We start from the raw sequence: 13037 nt of genomic DNA on the forward strand, positions 1-13037 counted from the left end.
AGGCCCCCAAGTGATTGACAGGGTGCCGGGCCCTCCAGCGGCACCTCAGGCGGCCTCCGTGTGATTGGCCGGGTGCGGTGTGTCTCCACCTGCACCTGGGCGGCCTCCGTGTGGTTGGCAGCGTGCGGGGCCTCCACCTGCACTTGGGCTAGCGCCCACGGCGGATTACATCGGAGGCCCAGAGGCTGCAGGACTGCAGGCCCAGCCGCCACTCCCTACAGAGGGGGCGCCGCGCATGCGCCCCCCGAGCCCGCGTCGCCATTGCGCAGGTCGCGGTGGGCCGATCGCCAGCGCTTGCTCCGCCTCGGCCGGCGGCGCCCTTCCGCTCCCGGTGCAGGCTGCGGCGTCGGGGCGGCGCGAGGGCCTCAGTCCGCGGAGCCGGTGAGTGCGCCCGGGAGAGGCGGCCTGGGCAGTCCCAGGGCAGGGCCGCCCACCGCTGTGTGCGCCGCGCCCGGGGCTAGGAGCCCGCGCGCTGGTCCCCGAGCCCCAGCGTCTCTTCGCCGACCGCTCCCAGGTTCTCGACGCGGTGGGTTGGCCTTTATCACACAGCGGGTCTGCGATGCTCCCCGCGCAGCCCCGCGGTCTGCAGGGCACGCCACGCGCCGCTTTTCTGCTTGGACTGAGATGACAGCTGATGTCAGTTCCTGAGAAGGAAGGGGAAACTGATGCCGCCGAACGTTGTTTTGCTGGAATCTATTATATTGCATGCTTCAAAATAGTCTGATATAAAGCATAATGAAACTGGATGTCCAAAAACACTCCTTAAATCGTCGGTAAATGTACTAGTGGAACTAAAGCATTTACTAGACTACATGATGTCACTCTAAAGACTACTTGCTCGTGCACTGACACTCTGTTACCATAGCCTTAAGTGCCTTGCTGCACAGTTCCCTGTCACTGTAACTACTGTACTGACAGGTCTTCACCTTCTCCCACCATCAGAATGGCATTGATAGGGATGACTCCAAAGGCTGTTCCCGAACGGGGATGACTGCTCAGGCCCCGAGTTCCGCTAGATGATTTGTACCTTTCCACCTTTGCTCTATACACTAAATATGTTATGTGTGCTTTTAAATCTTAGAAAAGAAAAAAAGCGTGCCAGGCCCATGGAAGATAGGAAGCCTGGAAAACTTACAGATTGGAAGAGACTAAGGAAAAATAGCTAAATGCAATTTAGGATCCTATATCAGAGAAAGAGTGTTACTGAAAAATTACAAGATGTGACTAATTTGGGTTAATCGCACCGATGTTCATGTCCTGGTTTTGATAATTGTACCATGGTTATATGAAATATTAACATTCGGTAAGCAGGGTGAATGGCATACAGGAATTAAGCATGTACTTCTTTTGCAACTTTTCTATAATTCTAAAATTAGTGTAAATTTAAATATTTTAATAGAAAAGTAAACACTAGAAACCTTTTATTTACTCATTTATTAAATATTTATTTAGTCCCTACTAACTGCTGGGCCCTGGGCATTGAAAATAGAAAGGTAAAAAATCAGACTGTATTCCTGACTTCATGAAGATGTTTGAAGATGGCTTGCTGAATGGATAATTACAGCGATAAAAACTGCCACTTGAAAAACTGGTAATTGAGGGATCTCACCTGGTCTGTGATATCAGAATCTTTCCTGATTTAATCTGAGACTTGAAAAATGAGTAGATGGCATAAAAATATTTTCAAACTAAACATATGAGGTTTTATCTGGGGTTCACAATGGACATTAAATCTTCCTATCAAGATTTGTAGCAAAAAAAAAAAATATTTAACTTTGTTGAAGCCAGCATTTTCCAAATTTGATATGCTCTCTTTTTGTGAGTAACAGGCAGTGAGATACTATTTAACACACTTTAGAAATGTCACCTCAGTAATCTCGGGAGTCCTTTTCTTATATATAAAGGAGAAATCCTGTTCTGCCTAACAGTTATTGGGGTTTTTTGGTATGAGATGCATGGCTTTGAGGTGACTGGGTCTGAAACTTAAGGGTATTTTTATTAAGTTCTCTCTGGCTTTTCTGACAGTGGGATTTTTTTCAGAGCTGTGAAATTTGAATCTAGCCCCTAAAGTGTTTTGTGAAATGTTAATCTTAACACCCCCCTATCCCAGGCAGTGAATGGCTACCTTATTTAATAGAGCCATTCTACTAGAATTGCATTTTTCTCTCTTTAAAAAAAAAAAATGTTTTCTTCATGATTATTAGCAAATGAGTGCATTTCACTCTGTGGCTGTAATGCCTGTTTTTCCCCCTTAAGGGGAAGAAACTGCTCTTTGTGAAAGAGCAGGACAAGGAAGAGGCAAAGGTAGGACTGAGGCTGAATATCTTAAGAGTCAGATCATCTGTACTTCCCTGCTTTTTGTAATGTGCAAATCGGAAATTCTGAGTGTGCTTTTGACTCTTAAAGATTGCCACACCTAGCTGTGCTCTGTCTTTATGAATGAAGAGTTTGCACTTCTCTTTTCAGACTCCTTACGTCTTTAGCTAAGACTTCTGAGTTTCTTCTGTGACTTTGATGGGTGTTGTAGGTGCTTGACCTGCAACTGTATCTCACAAGATCCTACCAAGGGACAGATATGAGTCTCATAGCAAAGTCCTCACATATGGTTGAGTAATAACTATCTTCAGGAGCCTCTGCATCTCAGCTCTGCATGAACAAGGCAAGATCCCAAGGGTGGATGTTGCTAAGAATCAAAAATCATTGGCTCCTGATTCTCAGCCACCTCAGAGTGGCGTTACTCATACGTAATGTCCCTAAAATCACTTTTAAAGACAGGCTAGGATACTGAAACTGCTGGCACTGGTGCATCTCCTGACTGGAGAGGCTATTCCAGAAGAGTCATCACCCAGGAGCTGCAAATAGGTGCAGTAGTAGCTCTGGTGAGAATGGAACACAGATACCTGAAGGAAGGAGAGTACAACCTCCCTTGTGTACTCAGAGGCCTCCTGAGAGCAGAGGAGCAGGTCTCTGTAGTTTGGGCTGAATTTAACACTTGGGGAGATCAAGATAAGACAGGTCCTCAATGTGTGTTTTCTGCCATCACCTCATCTATTTTATATCCACAGTTAGAATCACTTGGCACTGTCAGAATTTTGAGTGCTGTTGCCTATCGTCAAGGATGCAAATAACAGTAATTGCTGGCAAGGATGTGGGGAAAAGGGTACAGAGGAGAGGAAAAGGGAAGGTACTAGGCAATGAGACTGATCAAGTTATGATATACACATGCACAAATATGACATAATAAACCCCACTAATTTGTATAATTATAATGCATCAATAAACAAATAAAATTTTTAAAAAACTGCTGCCCAGGCCTCCTGCATACCAGTGGGTTTCTGGATCTGTGAGAGCAGGAGCTGGGCACTGGCATCCTGTTAAATGTCTCCAAGTGTGTGGTTGGGGTCAAGAACCACTGAGCTCCCCACCTGCCACACAAGAATGCCAGCCTCCATCCTTTCCCTCCTTCCCAGTGGCTGTATGCCAGAGGAAGGAAGTCCTGTGTCGAGTTCCCCAGGGTCATGGAGGAGCAGGGATACCAGGGTCCAGCTGTTGTTGAGGTCCTCTCTATGAGCTGTCTGCCATCCCAACACAAAGGCCCCAAGGTTTAAATTTAGCCCCAGTATTATATATTAACAGGGTGGTTCTACTCTTTTCCCAGTGATGCCCTCTCTGAAGGCTGTGCTTTCCCAAGAGGGGTGTGGGGAGGAGGAAGTGAACTATGGATCACAGACAGTCAGGTCCCAGGTAAGTCCCATTTCCTCTCCTCTCAAATGCTGTTATAGTTCTCGTTGATCATTCCTTTCTCTGTGGCTGGAACATTCTCTTCTGGGCTGCAGTGGTAGAGCACTTGCCTAGCATGCACGTCCGGAGTCAGTGCCCAGCACCATAAAGTCTTTACCTCTGTTTTGAAATGTACAGTGTTAACTGTATCCATCCCATGGTCCAGTGGAACACCAGAATTCCTTCCTCCCGTTTACTGTGACAGCACTCATGACCCAGTCCTCCCATCTGCCCCTCCCCTCTCCGCCTCTAGTAACCACTGTTCCCTGTGCAGTCAGCTTTTATATGTTGATCAAAAATGAAACAACACTTTAAAAAAATAATGAGGAAGCTGTGTCCTGTTAGGTCTGAGAGGGAAAGATCTCCGAGTCCATTATTAAATTAAAAATAGTGTTTAAAATATGTTACTTTAGAAGTAAAAAAAAAAAAAAAAAAACAGGAAATAATCTATATTCACATTTGCTTAAAGAAAAATTCTGGAAAGATACATTGGAAACTAAGAACAATTCTGATCTATTGGGAAGTAGAAGCTGGCCAAAGAGAGAGAAATCTGAAAAAAAGACCCTGCTTTATTATGTATTTTTTATATTTTTGTTACTATGCCATAATAATATATTACCTACCCAAAGATAAAATTCATTAAGGATTTGGAAGAAAGAAGAACTGGCTCACCAGATGTAGGGTTGCCAGTAGAAGGTGTGAAAGGGAGGAAAAGCTAGAAGCAGGGTACTGACCCCAACAGCCACAGTGGAGCTCAGCACACCAGAGGCCCTGAGCCCAAACTCTTAAGACCAAAAAATAAAAATACATAGTGTAGGCCTGGGTCCCTTGTGGACACAGCTTCTGGTGCTGCCTCAGAGAAAGACTGGCCAGGGAAGCACCCAGAAGGAAAGAAGGCATCTGTGTGGTGTGACGGGAGCACAAGCTCTGGAACAGGCGCTAAGGAGGAATCTGCCAATTTATGTCCTTGGATGAATTGTTTGATTACTTCTAGCCTCAGTAAGTCATTGAATTGAAATATACTTTAGAAAGATGAATCATCAAGACATGAAAATTAAATAAAATCACAGTCATATAGCTAACTTGTGGGAGATGCATTTGTTTGTACCCTAAAGTGGGGAGCATTGCAGGTGGAAGGAGGGATAGATCTCTGTATTAGGAGGGGGTTACCAGTGTCTGGCAAAAGATGGCTTACAAAACATTGGTGCTGGAGGAATTTGGAGGTCGCCTTTTGTATTTTAAATCCCTGCCTGAAAGGAGTCAATTTCTTTTACTAACCCCAACTTGGATCCGTGACTTCTACTCCCACTTTGTCTGCCTTTGTTGCTTTTTTTTTTTAAACATACCAAGTATCCTCTCTCCTGTCCAGTTCATAACAATCTATTAAGGATTTACACAATCTATTAAGGATTTCCATCTACATGATACCTAATTTCAGTTTCAAAATATCTTCAATTCTTTCATTTCTGAAATCAATTTCTCGTATAGTCTTTTGACTGTGTGGATGAGATGAGAATCTTTACCCTGCAACAAATTGCAAATGCTTAAAAGCAAAGAATATGTCATGCATTTTTGTGTTTTGTTTTTTTGAGATGAGGTCTTACTGTGTGGTCTGGGCTGTCCTCCAACTCAAAACCTTCCTGCCTCAGCCTCCCAGGTAGCTGCAATCACAGACCTGCAACACCAGCACCCAACTCATGCACATTTTCAGGTCTTAAAAGGTGACAGAAAGACAGGCATTTGTGGTCTGGAAAGGTTCATCCTGCATTGCTCAGTCCAAAGACCCTCAGAAGAATGCTCAGGCATGCTTCTCTTCCCTGTGCTGTTTTCATCCTTCCTTTGAAGGCCTCTGAAGGGCGCTTCTGCCTGAGTGGGGGTGTGCTTGGTGTTTTAGGAATCGCTGACATTCCAGGACGTGGCCGTGAACTTCACTAGAGAGGAGTGGGAGCGGCTGTACCCTGTTCAGAAGAACCTCTATCGGGACGTGATGCTGGAGAACTACAGGAACCTGGTGGCTCTGGGTAAAGGTGGCATCCCCCTGAGGCTGGAAACTGAGTTTCCTTTCTCAGTGGCGACAGTCAGCAGAGCCTCTGTAAAGGCTTTCATTTTCTGTCCCTCTCTGTGAGTGTGAGAGGAGGAGTTCATCTTGATGCCCCTGAAGCCTCCCTTCTCCAAGCCCAGAGCCCCTAGAGATGGACCTGTTTTTGCTCCCAGCATGAACTCCTAAGACATCCTTTTTTCCATGTATAGGGCATCAGCTTTATAAGCCAGAGGTGATCACTCAGTTGGAGCAAGAGGAGCTGCGGTTAACAGAAAGAGATGGCCCCCTGGAAACCCCTCCAGGTGAGAAGTGAGCAGTGGGCATCTTATACCCTAAGGGGAAATCATCACTTCTGAAATGAGTGTTCATTGGGTATACTCCGCTCTCCCCCAGGATTTAAAGAATACTGAGGCCTTTGAAAAAAATTCAGTTCATATTTTATTTCCAAAGTGGAAATGGCTGTTTTTTTTTAATTCAACAAAATATATACTTACTATTTAAAAATATGGAATACAAAAGTTATTTTGCAAGTCTTAATTTGAACTCCCATAAGTACCTTAATGCTACAGATCTCCACAAAGCATTTTCACTGCATTTCTTATTCAGATGTCCTCTCAGTATTCTTTAAATCCTTCTTCTCCATATCAAAAATGCTGTATTTTTGCCTACTTTTTCTTTTTCCTTTTTCCTTTTATTATCAACTCTTTAAATTTAGTTAAGCCTTCAGCCTGCACGTCTTTGTGATACAACCCTATTCTACCTGTGCTGCTGAAATGGTTTTCCTGGAGACTATTACTGACTTCTTTCCAATCAAATCCAGTGGCTGAAAAGCCGCCCATGTCCTGCTGGTCTGATTGTGTTGGCCTGCCTTCTTGACACTGCCTGGCTCCTCTAGTCGCTGTTGTGCCTCTGTCCCTCCTTCCTCTCCCGCCTTCTCCTCCTCCTCCTGCTGGTGAAGGCACCAGGTGTTCTGCTTTTCAGTCACCCTGCCATGTTATTTTCCCACTCCTACATTTCCAGCCCACGTTTCACACACATGCTCCTTCCAGATTTTAGATTGCATTTTTGCTTATTAATGTCATGCTATCACTTAATTGAAGATTTCAAAACCCAGGTCTGTTCACTTTCTCCTCTCCTCTTTGAGCTTCTTAAATATGGGCTTTCTTGACCAGGGAATATTAAGAGCTCCTATTTTGGGAACACACCAGCAGTGTTCTGCCTGCTTGCTTCAGCAAATGCCTGCTGAGGTGGGCATGTTCTTTCTGGTTGCTGGAGCTGGTTCACCCACCACTTCCTGTCTAGTTCACTGATTCTGTGCCCTGACACCTGGTTTCACTGTGTGCACATGGTTTTCTGCCATTCACACTTCTACTTTCTTGAGTTGGCTTTGGCGTGTCTCTAGGTTATGTTAGTAATAAGCTCACCCCCACTTCGGCCCCTCAGTGAGCACAGTCTGCTGATTAGGATGTGCGGTGAAGAACCTGACAATCACAGTGGCATATTTTTACAGCCCTTCACACCTCTGAACCTGGGGAGCAGGACACTGAAGGAAGAGATTATAAAAACTCCCTTTGCAGGTAAATTGCCAAGGCAGGACCTACTGAAGAGAGCAGAGCTGATCCTTCCCCAAATTGCATATACTACACCTGTAGGACCCATGCTGTCCCCTCTTGTGTCCCTACCCACAGGCCTCCAACTAGAAAAATCAATTGCTAACCATAGAACAACTTCCCAACTTCATTATGCAACTACACATGGATGCCCAGGGCTCTCAGGTCCTCTCAAACAGCTGGTTCCTTTTCATGTCCCTCCAGGGGCATGCAGCCTTGCAGTCTCTTCCAGGGAAACCACTTGCTAGTTCTTCCCTGTCCTGTGGGACACAGCCATCTGTCCTCATGAAGGTGTGGTGAAGCCCTTCTGTTGCTCGGGACTGAGAAGATGACCTAGCTGTGTGACCAAATGCTGGCCTGTCCCCTGGATGCTGCATGCCATGCCTCCTTGTTATGGACATTGGCCAGCACCAGTTTATCCAAAATCTCTTCTTAGCCAAGAGGAGACCTGGAAAACAGCCAGGGATTCAGCAACGAGGATGTTGTGATTGAATTAGTGAGAAAAGTGACAGGTGATTGGGAGGAGTCTGTCCATGGTTAGAAAAGACAGCTGTGCTGGTGTTCGTACAGTAGGTAATGAGAAGCAAGGGCAGGACAGGAGAAAATGCAGATTTCCCCAGAATAAGGAGAAGCAGGAATGGTTTCAGCTTATCCATATCACTGATGGGAGGAGTCTGCAGAAGGGTAGGTAAGCATAGATGTGAGCTGGGGCAGGGTTCCAGAAGAGAGTGTACTGATGGGAAGGTGTGGGCAGTGTGTGTGTGTGTGCGTGTGTATGTGTATGTGTGTAGTAAGTTTGCTGGTGGGAGGCTTGGGGAGCTCCAGTATGGAGACTGCTGTTTTCCTGGCAAATCAGATAGCAAGGTCTTCTGCTGAGCATCAAGGAACTAGAAAAGCAGGTACAAAATGGGAACTCGGGAGAGCTTACTAAGGCTAGTTGAAGCTGGCCAAAGATGGAAAGAGGAATCTCCGCAGCTCTGAAGGCCCAGTGAGATTCTGCCCCATTCGTCTGTCTGTGGCTTTTGGTATGACAGATGTGCTATTTCTCATTGTTAACACCAGGCAGGGTTTGCAGTGCGGAGATGGAGGGCCTAAGGATTCAGTGAGACTAAAGTAGGAAAACTGATCAAGAATCAGTGATTTGTCAAAGTCCAGGAAGTGAAGGAGGTCTAAAGAGGACTGAAAACTAGACACACAGAAGAGTCAAAGAAACGGAGGTCTAGATGAGGTCGGAAGCAGGGAGAGGTAGATGAGGCCAAGACCACCAACAGGAAAAGGAGGCACTGAACAGAAGATTCCTTTCGGGGGAGGCTGAGGCAGGATCACTAACTCAGTCAGCCAAGCAATTTAGCTGGATCCTGTCTCAAAATAAGGCTTCTCTCCAGAAGGCTAGCATACAATCCAGGGAGAAAGCTCCAGATCCATGTGGGTGCTCTTTCCCAGCATGCACAGGCCTGGGCTCCATGCCCCATACCTCCCAAAAGGGTTGCTAGTGATCTGTATGTTTTCTCTTCCTGTCTCTGCCCTTGGCCTCCCTTTCCTCCCCTGGCCTCCCCTCCCCTGTCCTCTTTTCCCTTCCTTAACTTTCTGGGTGGTTCCATAAAGACAAATATGTAGTCTAGCCCAGGAATCAGAAGCCTGGGCTCTCTCCTCTATTTTTCTCCTTCCCCCAGCCCTCCTGTCTTCTCAGACCCTTTCCTTTCCTCTCTCTACTCCTCTTTCTTCTTCTTAGTTCCCACTAATCACTCCCAATACACCTGCTCCGCTGGGAATGTGAATGCCAGCCAGGAGGGGATGGGAAGGGACACATGCAGTGCAGGGAGATCCACAGAATGGCGGAGGATGCTCCTCCTGGCCGATTAGGAGGAGACTTGGTCAGGAAAGAGTTTTGCGATGGAGTAAGACTGGAGGGAGCAGGGCCTGAAAAGCTGAGGGATACAGAAGGCAAGTCATGCAGAGAATTGTCAGCTGGAGCAGAGGAAGGATGTGGCCAGATAGTTGCTTGAGACTGAGGGGCAACCAGGGCTGGAGTACTCAGATGCACTGTCTGCTAACACAAAGCCCATGAGCTGGATGGTTGTTGCAGAATCTTCTGCGTGAACCTTGGCCTGAGACTAGGAAGGAGAAGCGAGCAGCATTCTCCTCTGCCCATCTCAAGCTGAGCTGGCTTGGGGAAAATAACCACAGTGGTACATACCTGTAGTCCCAGCTACCAGGAGGCTGAGGGAGGAGGGTCACAAGATTAAGGCCAGCCTGGGCAACTTAGCAAGACCCTATCTCAAAATAAAAATTTTTAAAAAGCTGACCTAGCATCTGTGAGGCCCTGGGTTCAATCCCAGCAACAACAACAACAACAACAAAATGAAAACCTAAAACTTAGGGAGAATAGCTTTTTAAAAATAGGGTATAACCTTTAAAAAGAATGAGGTTGATCTATATTCAGAATATTATTCAGTAAAAAACAAAGTTACATAGGCAATATGTAATATTATCATTCTGTTTGGGTTTCAAAATTAGTAAAAATTATGTATAATTACATTCATATACATTAACACACGAGTGTGCATTAGAAAAACTGTCCTCCTTGAGAGCTTATAGAAGATATCTGCACACCAGGGTACGTGTGGGAATTCCCCTGCGTCCTGCAGATAGAAAACAGCCCACTAGATCAAGGGTAGGAAGAGATCTGAGAGATCCCTGAGGAGATTGGAAGAGAAGCTTCTTAGGAGAGAACCCTGCTCTGAGAAGCTTCTTAGGAGAGAACCCTGCTCAGAGGCCCTAGCACTCTTTTGAAGGAAGGGATAGAGGGAGGAGAGTGAGGGGGAGAGTCAAGTTATGGTTATAGAAGCAACCTCCCCCCTCCAGTATTCTCATTGTTGGTGGTATTGCTTTCAGTGACAAGAGTCCCAGTTGGGACAATAATGATACAGCCACCCATGTGGAGGGTGCATTCAGGCAGCTGTGATGTGTGTTCCCTGTGGTCATAAGACCAATACTAAAGTACATGTTTGAGAAAGCCAAAGCATGCTTACCCAGAACATCCAGGGCCCTGGGCTGCTGACTATAATGGGTGGTCAGCCAGAAGTGGGGGTGAGTTTATGCTACCATACTTTCTTGGACAGGGTGTTTCTTATGGGTCAGCCAGTGTAGCCTTGGCTGTGGTCAAGTAGGATTCTTGCCCAAAATAGAACTATATCTGTCTAGGTAATGGAAATGACAGGAGAGAAGGAGAGAGTCCTCTAAGAACTGCCCAAGAGTGGTGAAAGTTCCCCAAACTTAGTCGGCTTTAACCATCTGCCACGTTTAAAATTGGAGCTATGCAGCCTTTCAAAACCTCACCCCCTAAACTCGTCCTCAAAACACCTCTCCTGCCTCCTGTGACAAGAATTAGCCTGTTAGTCAATAAGGGAGGAGGGAAGCAGTTACTGGGAGACTTCAGCAGAGGCATGGGGAGGCAGGAGAAGGGAGCAGAGCGGGGATCAGTAGGAGGCCAGCAAGAGGGACAGGAAGAGACTTCACCCCACAGGACATGGAATGACTGAATGACACTGACCTGGTGTAGCAGTAGGAGCAGCTATGACCTAAAAATCAGGAGAGCCCCAGGCCTCTGGAGAGATGGGAGGATAGAGTTCAAAGCAGTGGTGGGAAAACAGAATAAATTCTTGTTTTTATCATAATCCACGAGTCGTACTTGATCAAACTATGGTTTTCATGGATATTTATGTGAACAACAAGAAAAAAATCAGGCAAGACAGGCTCCAAAGTGTCAGCTATGATTATTTTACAGGTGGGACTCTTTCCTAATGCATTTCCATATTATTCAAACAGACGCAAGTATACTTTTGTACGCTTGGTACACTATAGACAACCATTACTTTTACTAGCTTAAACAAAAGATGAAAAATTGGAAGATACTTCCCCAGCAGGCTTCTGGCCTTGCAGTAGGAAAACCCAGGGCCTGGCCTGGGCCTGCCTTCTCTGAGAAGCCACTGTCCTCTCCCCTCTGAGCAGAGCTTCCCCAGTGTCTCTAGCAAGAGACTCCTTTCACCCTGGGTGCTCTTGGAAGACTTGCTGTCATGGCTACACCAGGTTTCAAATCCCTTCTTGCTGCTCCCTGCCCTCCCTCCATCACTTTTCCCGTGTGATATGGCCTTGTTTCATTTGGCAGTTCTTCACACAACAAGTTCTTTTTCAAAGCGTAAAGAATATTGGGAAGAATTTATATGTTCTGAATTTCTTTTAGATGCAGAGAACATACCTGAAGTAAAAAAGTCAGCTCTAAACCAGAGTATTTCTGATGAAAACCAAACCCAGGACATGATCATGCAAAGACTAACAAGAGACAGTTTCTGGTACTCCATCTTAGGAGGACTCTGGGATTTTGATTATCACTTAGAGTTGAACCAAGAAAACCAGCAGAGATATTTGGGACCAGTATCTCTCATCCACCAAAAGCTCACACAGGAGAGAAACAGCGAATGTAGGAGATCAGAGGACAATTATGGTCAGAGAAATCCTTCTCTTCAAATACCCCTTTATTATGGCGCACAAGGAAATAGCCTCAGACATGGCTCAGACTTGATCTGCTATCAGGGAAACCCTGTGAGAGAGAACCCCTGTGAATTTAACGAGTGTGGAAGAACCTTCGGTCAACATATTCTTCTTCCTAGTAATGCATGTGCCATGGAGAACCCCAGGGAACATGGAAAGGCCTTTAGCCACAGCTTGCCTCTTGGCCAGCCTCAGCCAATGTTGACGGGAGAGAAGCCCTACAAGTGTGATGACTGTGGGAAGAGATTCAGCCAGAGAATACACCTCATTCAACATCAGAGAATTCACACAGGGGAAAAGCCTTTTACATGCCATGAGTGTGGGAAAGCCTTCCGCCAGCATTCCTCCTTCACCCAGCATCTGAGGATCCATACTGGAGAGAAACCCTATAAGTGCAATCAGTGCGGCAAGGCCTTCAGCCGCATCACGTCTCTCACCGAGCACCATAGACTTCACACGGGAGAGAAACCCTATCAGTGCAGCTTCTGCGGGAAAACCTTCAGCCAGAGGACACATCTCAACCAGCACGAGAGGACCCATACTGGAGAGCGGCCTTACAAATGTCCTGAGTGTGGGAAAGCCTTCAGCCAGAGCGCACACCTGAACCAGCACAGGAAAACCCACACCCGTGGGAAGGTGCTGGAGTGCAAGTGTGGGCGGGCCCTCCGCCACCACGCATCACTCTGCAGCACGTGATTGTGCTGGGGAATAGAAGCGCAGGAAGCTGTCTTCCCGAGCAATGATCCAGTGAGGCAAATTATTCACAGTGGATAAAAAGCTTATAAATAAACCTTTAATGCATAAAAACCAAATAAAACGTGCACCTTAAACTGGTAGCCTATTACATTCCGAGGAAGAATAATGGATTATTTTATAAAAACCTTGAGTCATGTTCCAAGTCTAATCTAACATGTTTTAAAGAAATAAGCAGAAGTCTTATAAGCAATAAGCTATCATCATTCACCTCTAAGTTCTATGCTACAAAAACCTGTTAACCAAGGCATGCTATAGTATACATCATCAAACCAAATAAACATGAAAGTAATGTCCCTCAA

The 13037-nt window shown here is 45.9% G+C and overlaps 1 protein-coding gene across 3 annotated transcripts; it reads left to right on the plus strand.

The window, feature by feature from the left end:
* The first annotated feature begins 314 nt into the window (after positions 1-314).
* On the plus strand, positions 315-13037 carry Znf713 (zinc finger protein 713). Of its 3 annotated transcripts, none has more exons than XM_027948674.2 (5): positions 315-381; positions 3659-3744; positions 5675-5801; positions 6031-6123; positions 11675-13037. In XM_027948674.2, exons 2-5 carry the CDS (start codon positions 3661-3663, stop codon positions 12676-12678), a joined length of 1308 nt encoding a protein of 435 aa, XP_027804475.2. In that variant the 5' UTR covers positions 315-381; positions 3659-3660; the 3' UTR covers positions 12679-13037. The 3 variants fall into 3 exon arrangements, with proteins under 3 accessions (XP_027804475.2, XP_071461575.1, XP_071461576.1); XM_071605474.1 differs by lacking the exon at positions 315-381 and adding an exon at positions 490-526; XM_071605475.1 differs by lacking the exons at positions 315-381; positions 3659-3744 and adding an exon at positions 7332-7398 and having other exon boundaries at positions 5719-5801.

The sequence above is a fragment of the Marmota flaviventris genome, chromosome 19 (assembly GCF_047511675.1).
Source record: "Marmota flaviventris isolate mMarFla1 chromosome 19, mMarFla1.hap1, whole genome shotgun sequence".
Lineage (NCBI taxonomy): Eukaryota > Metazoa > Chordata > Mammalia > Rodentia > Sciuridae > Marmota > Marmota flaviventris.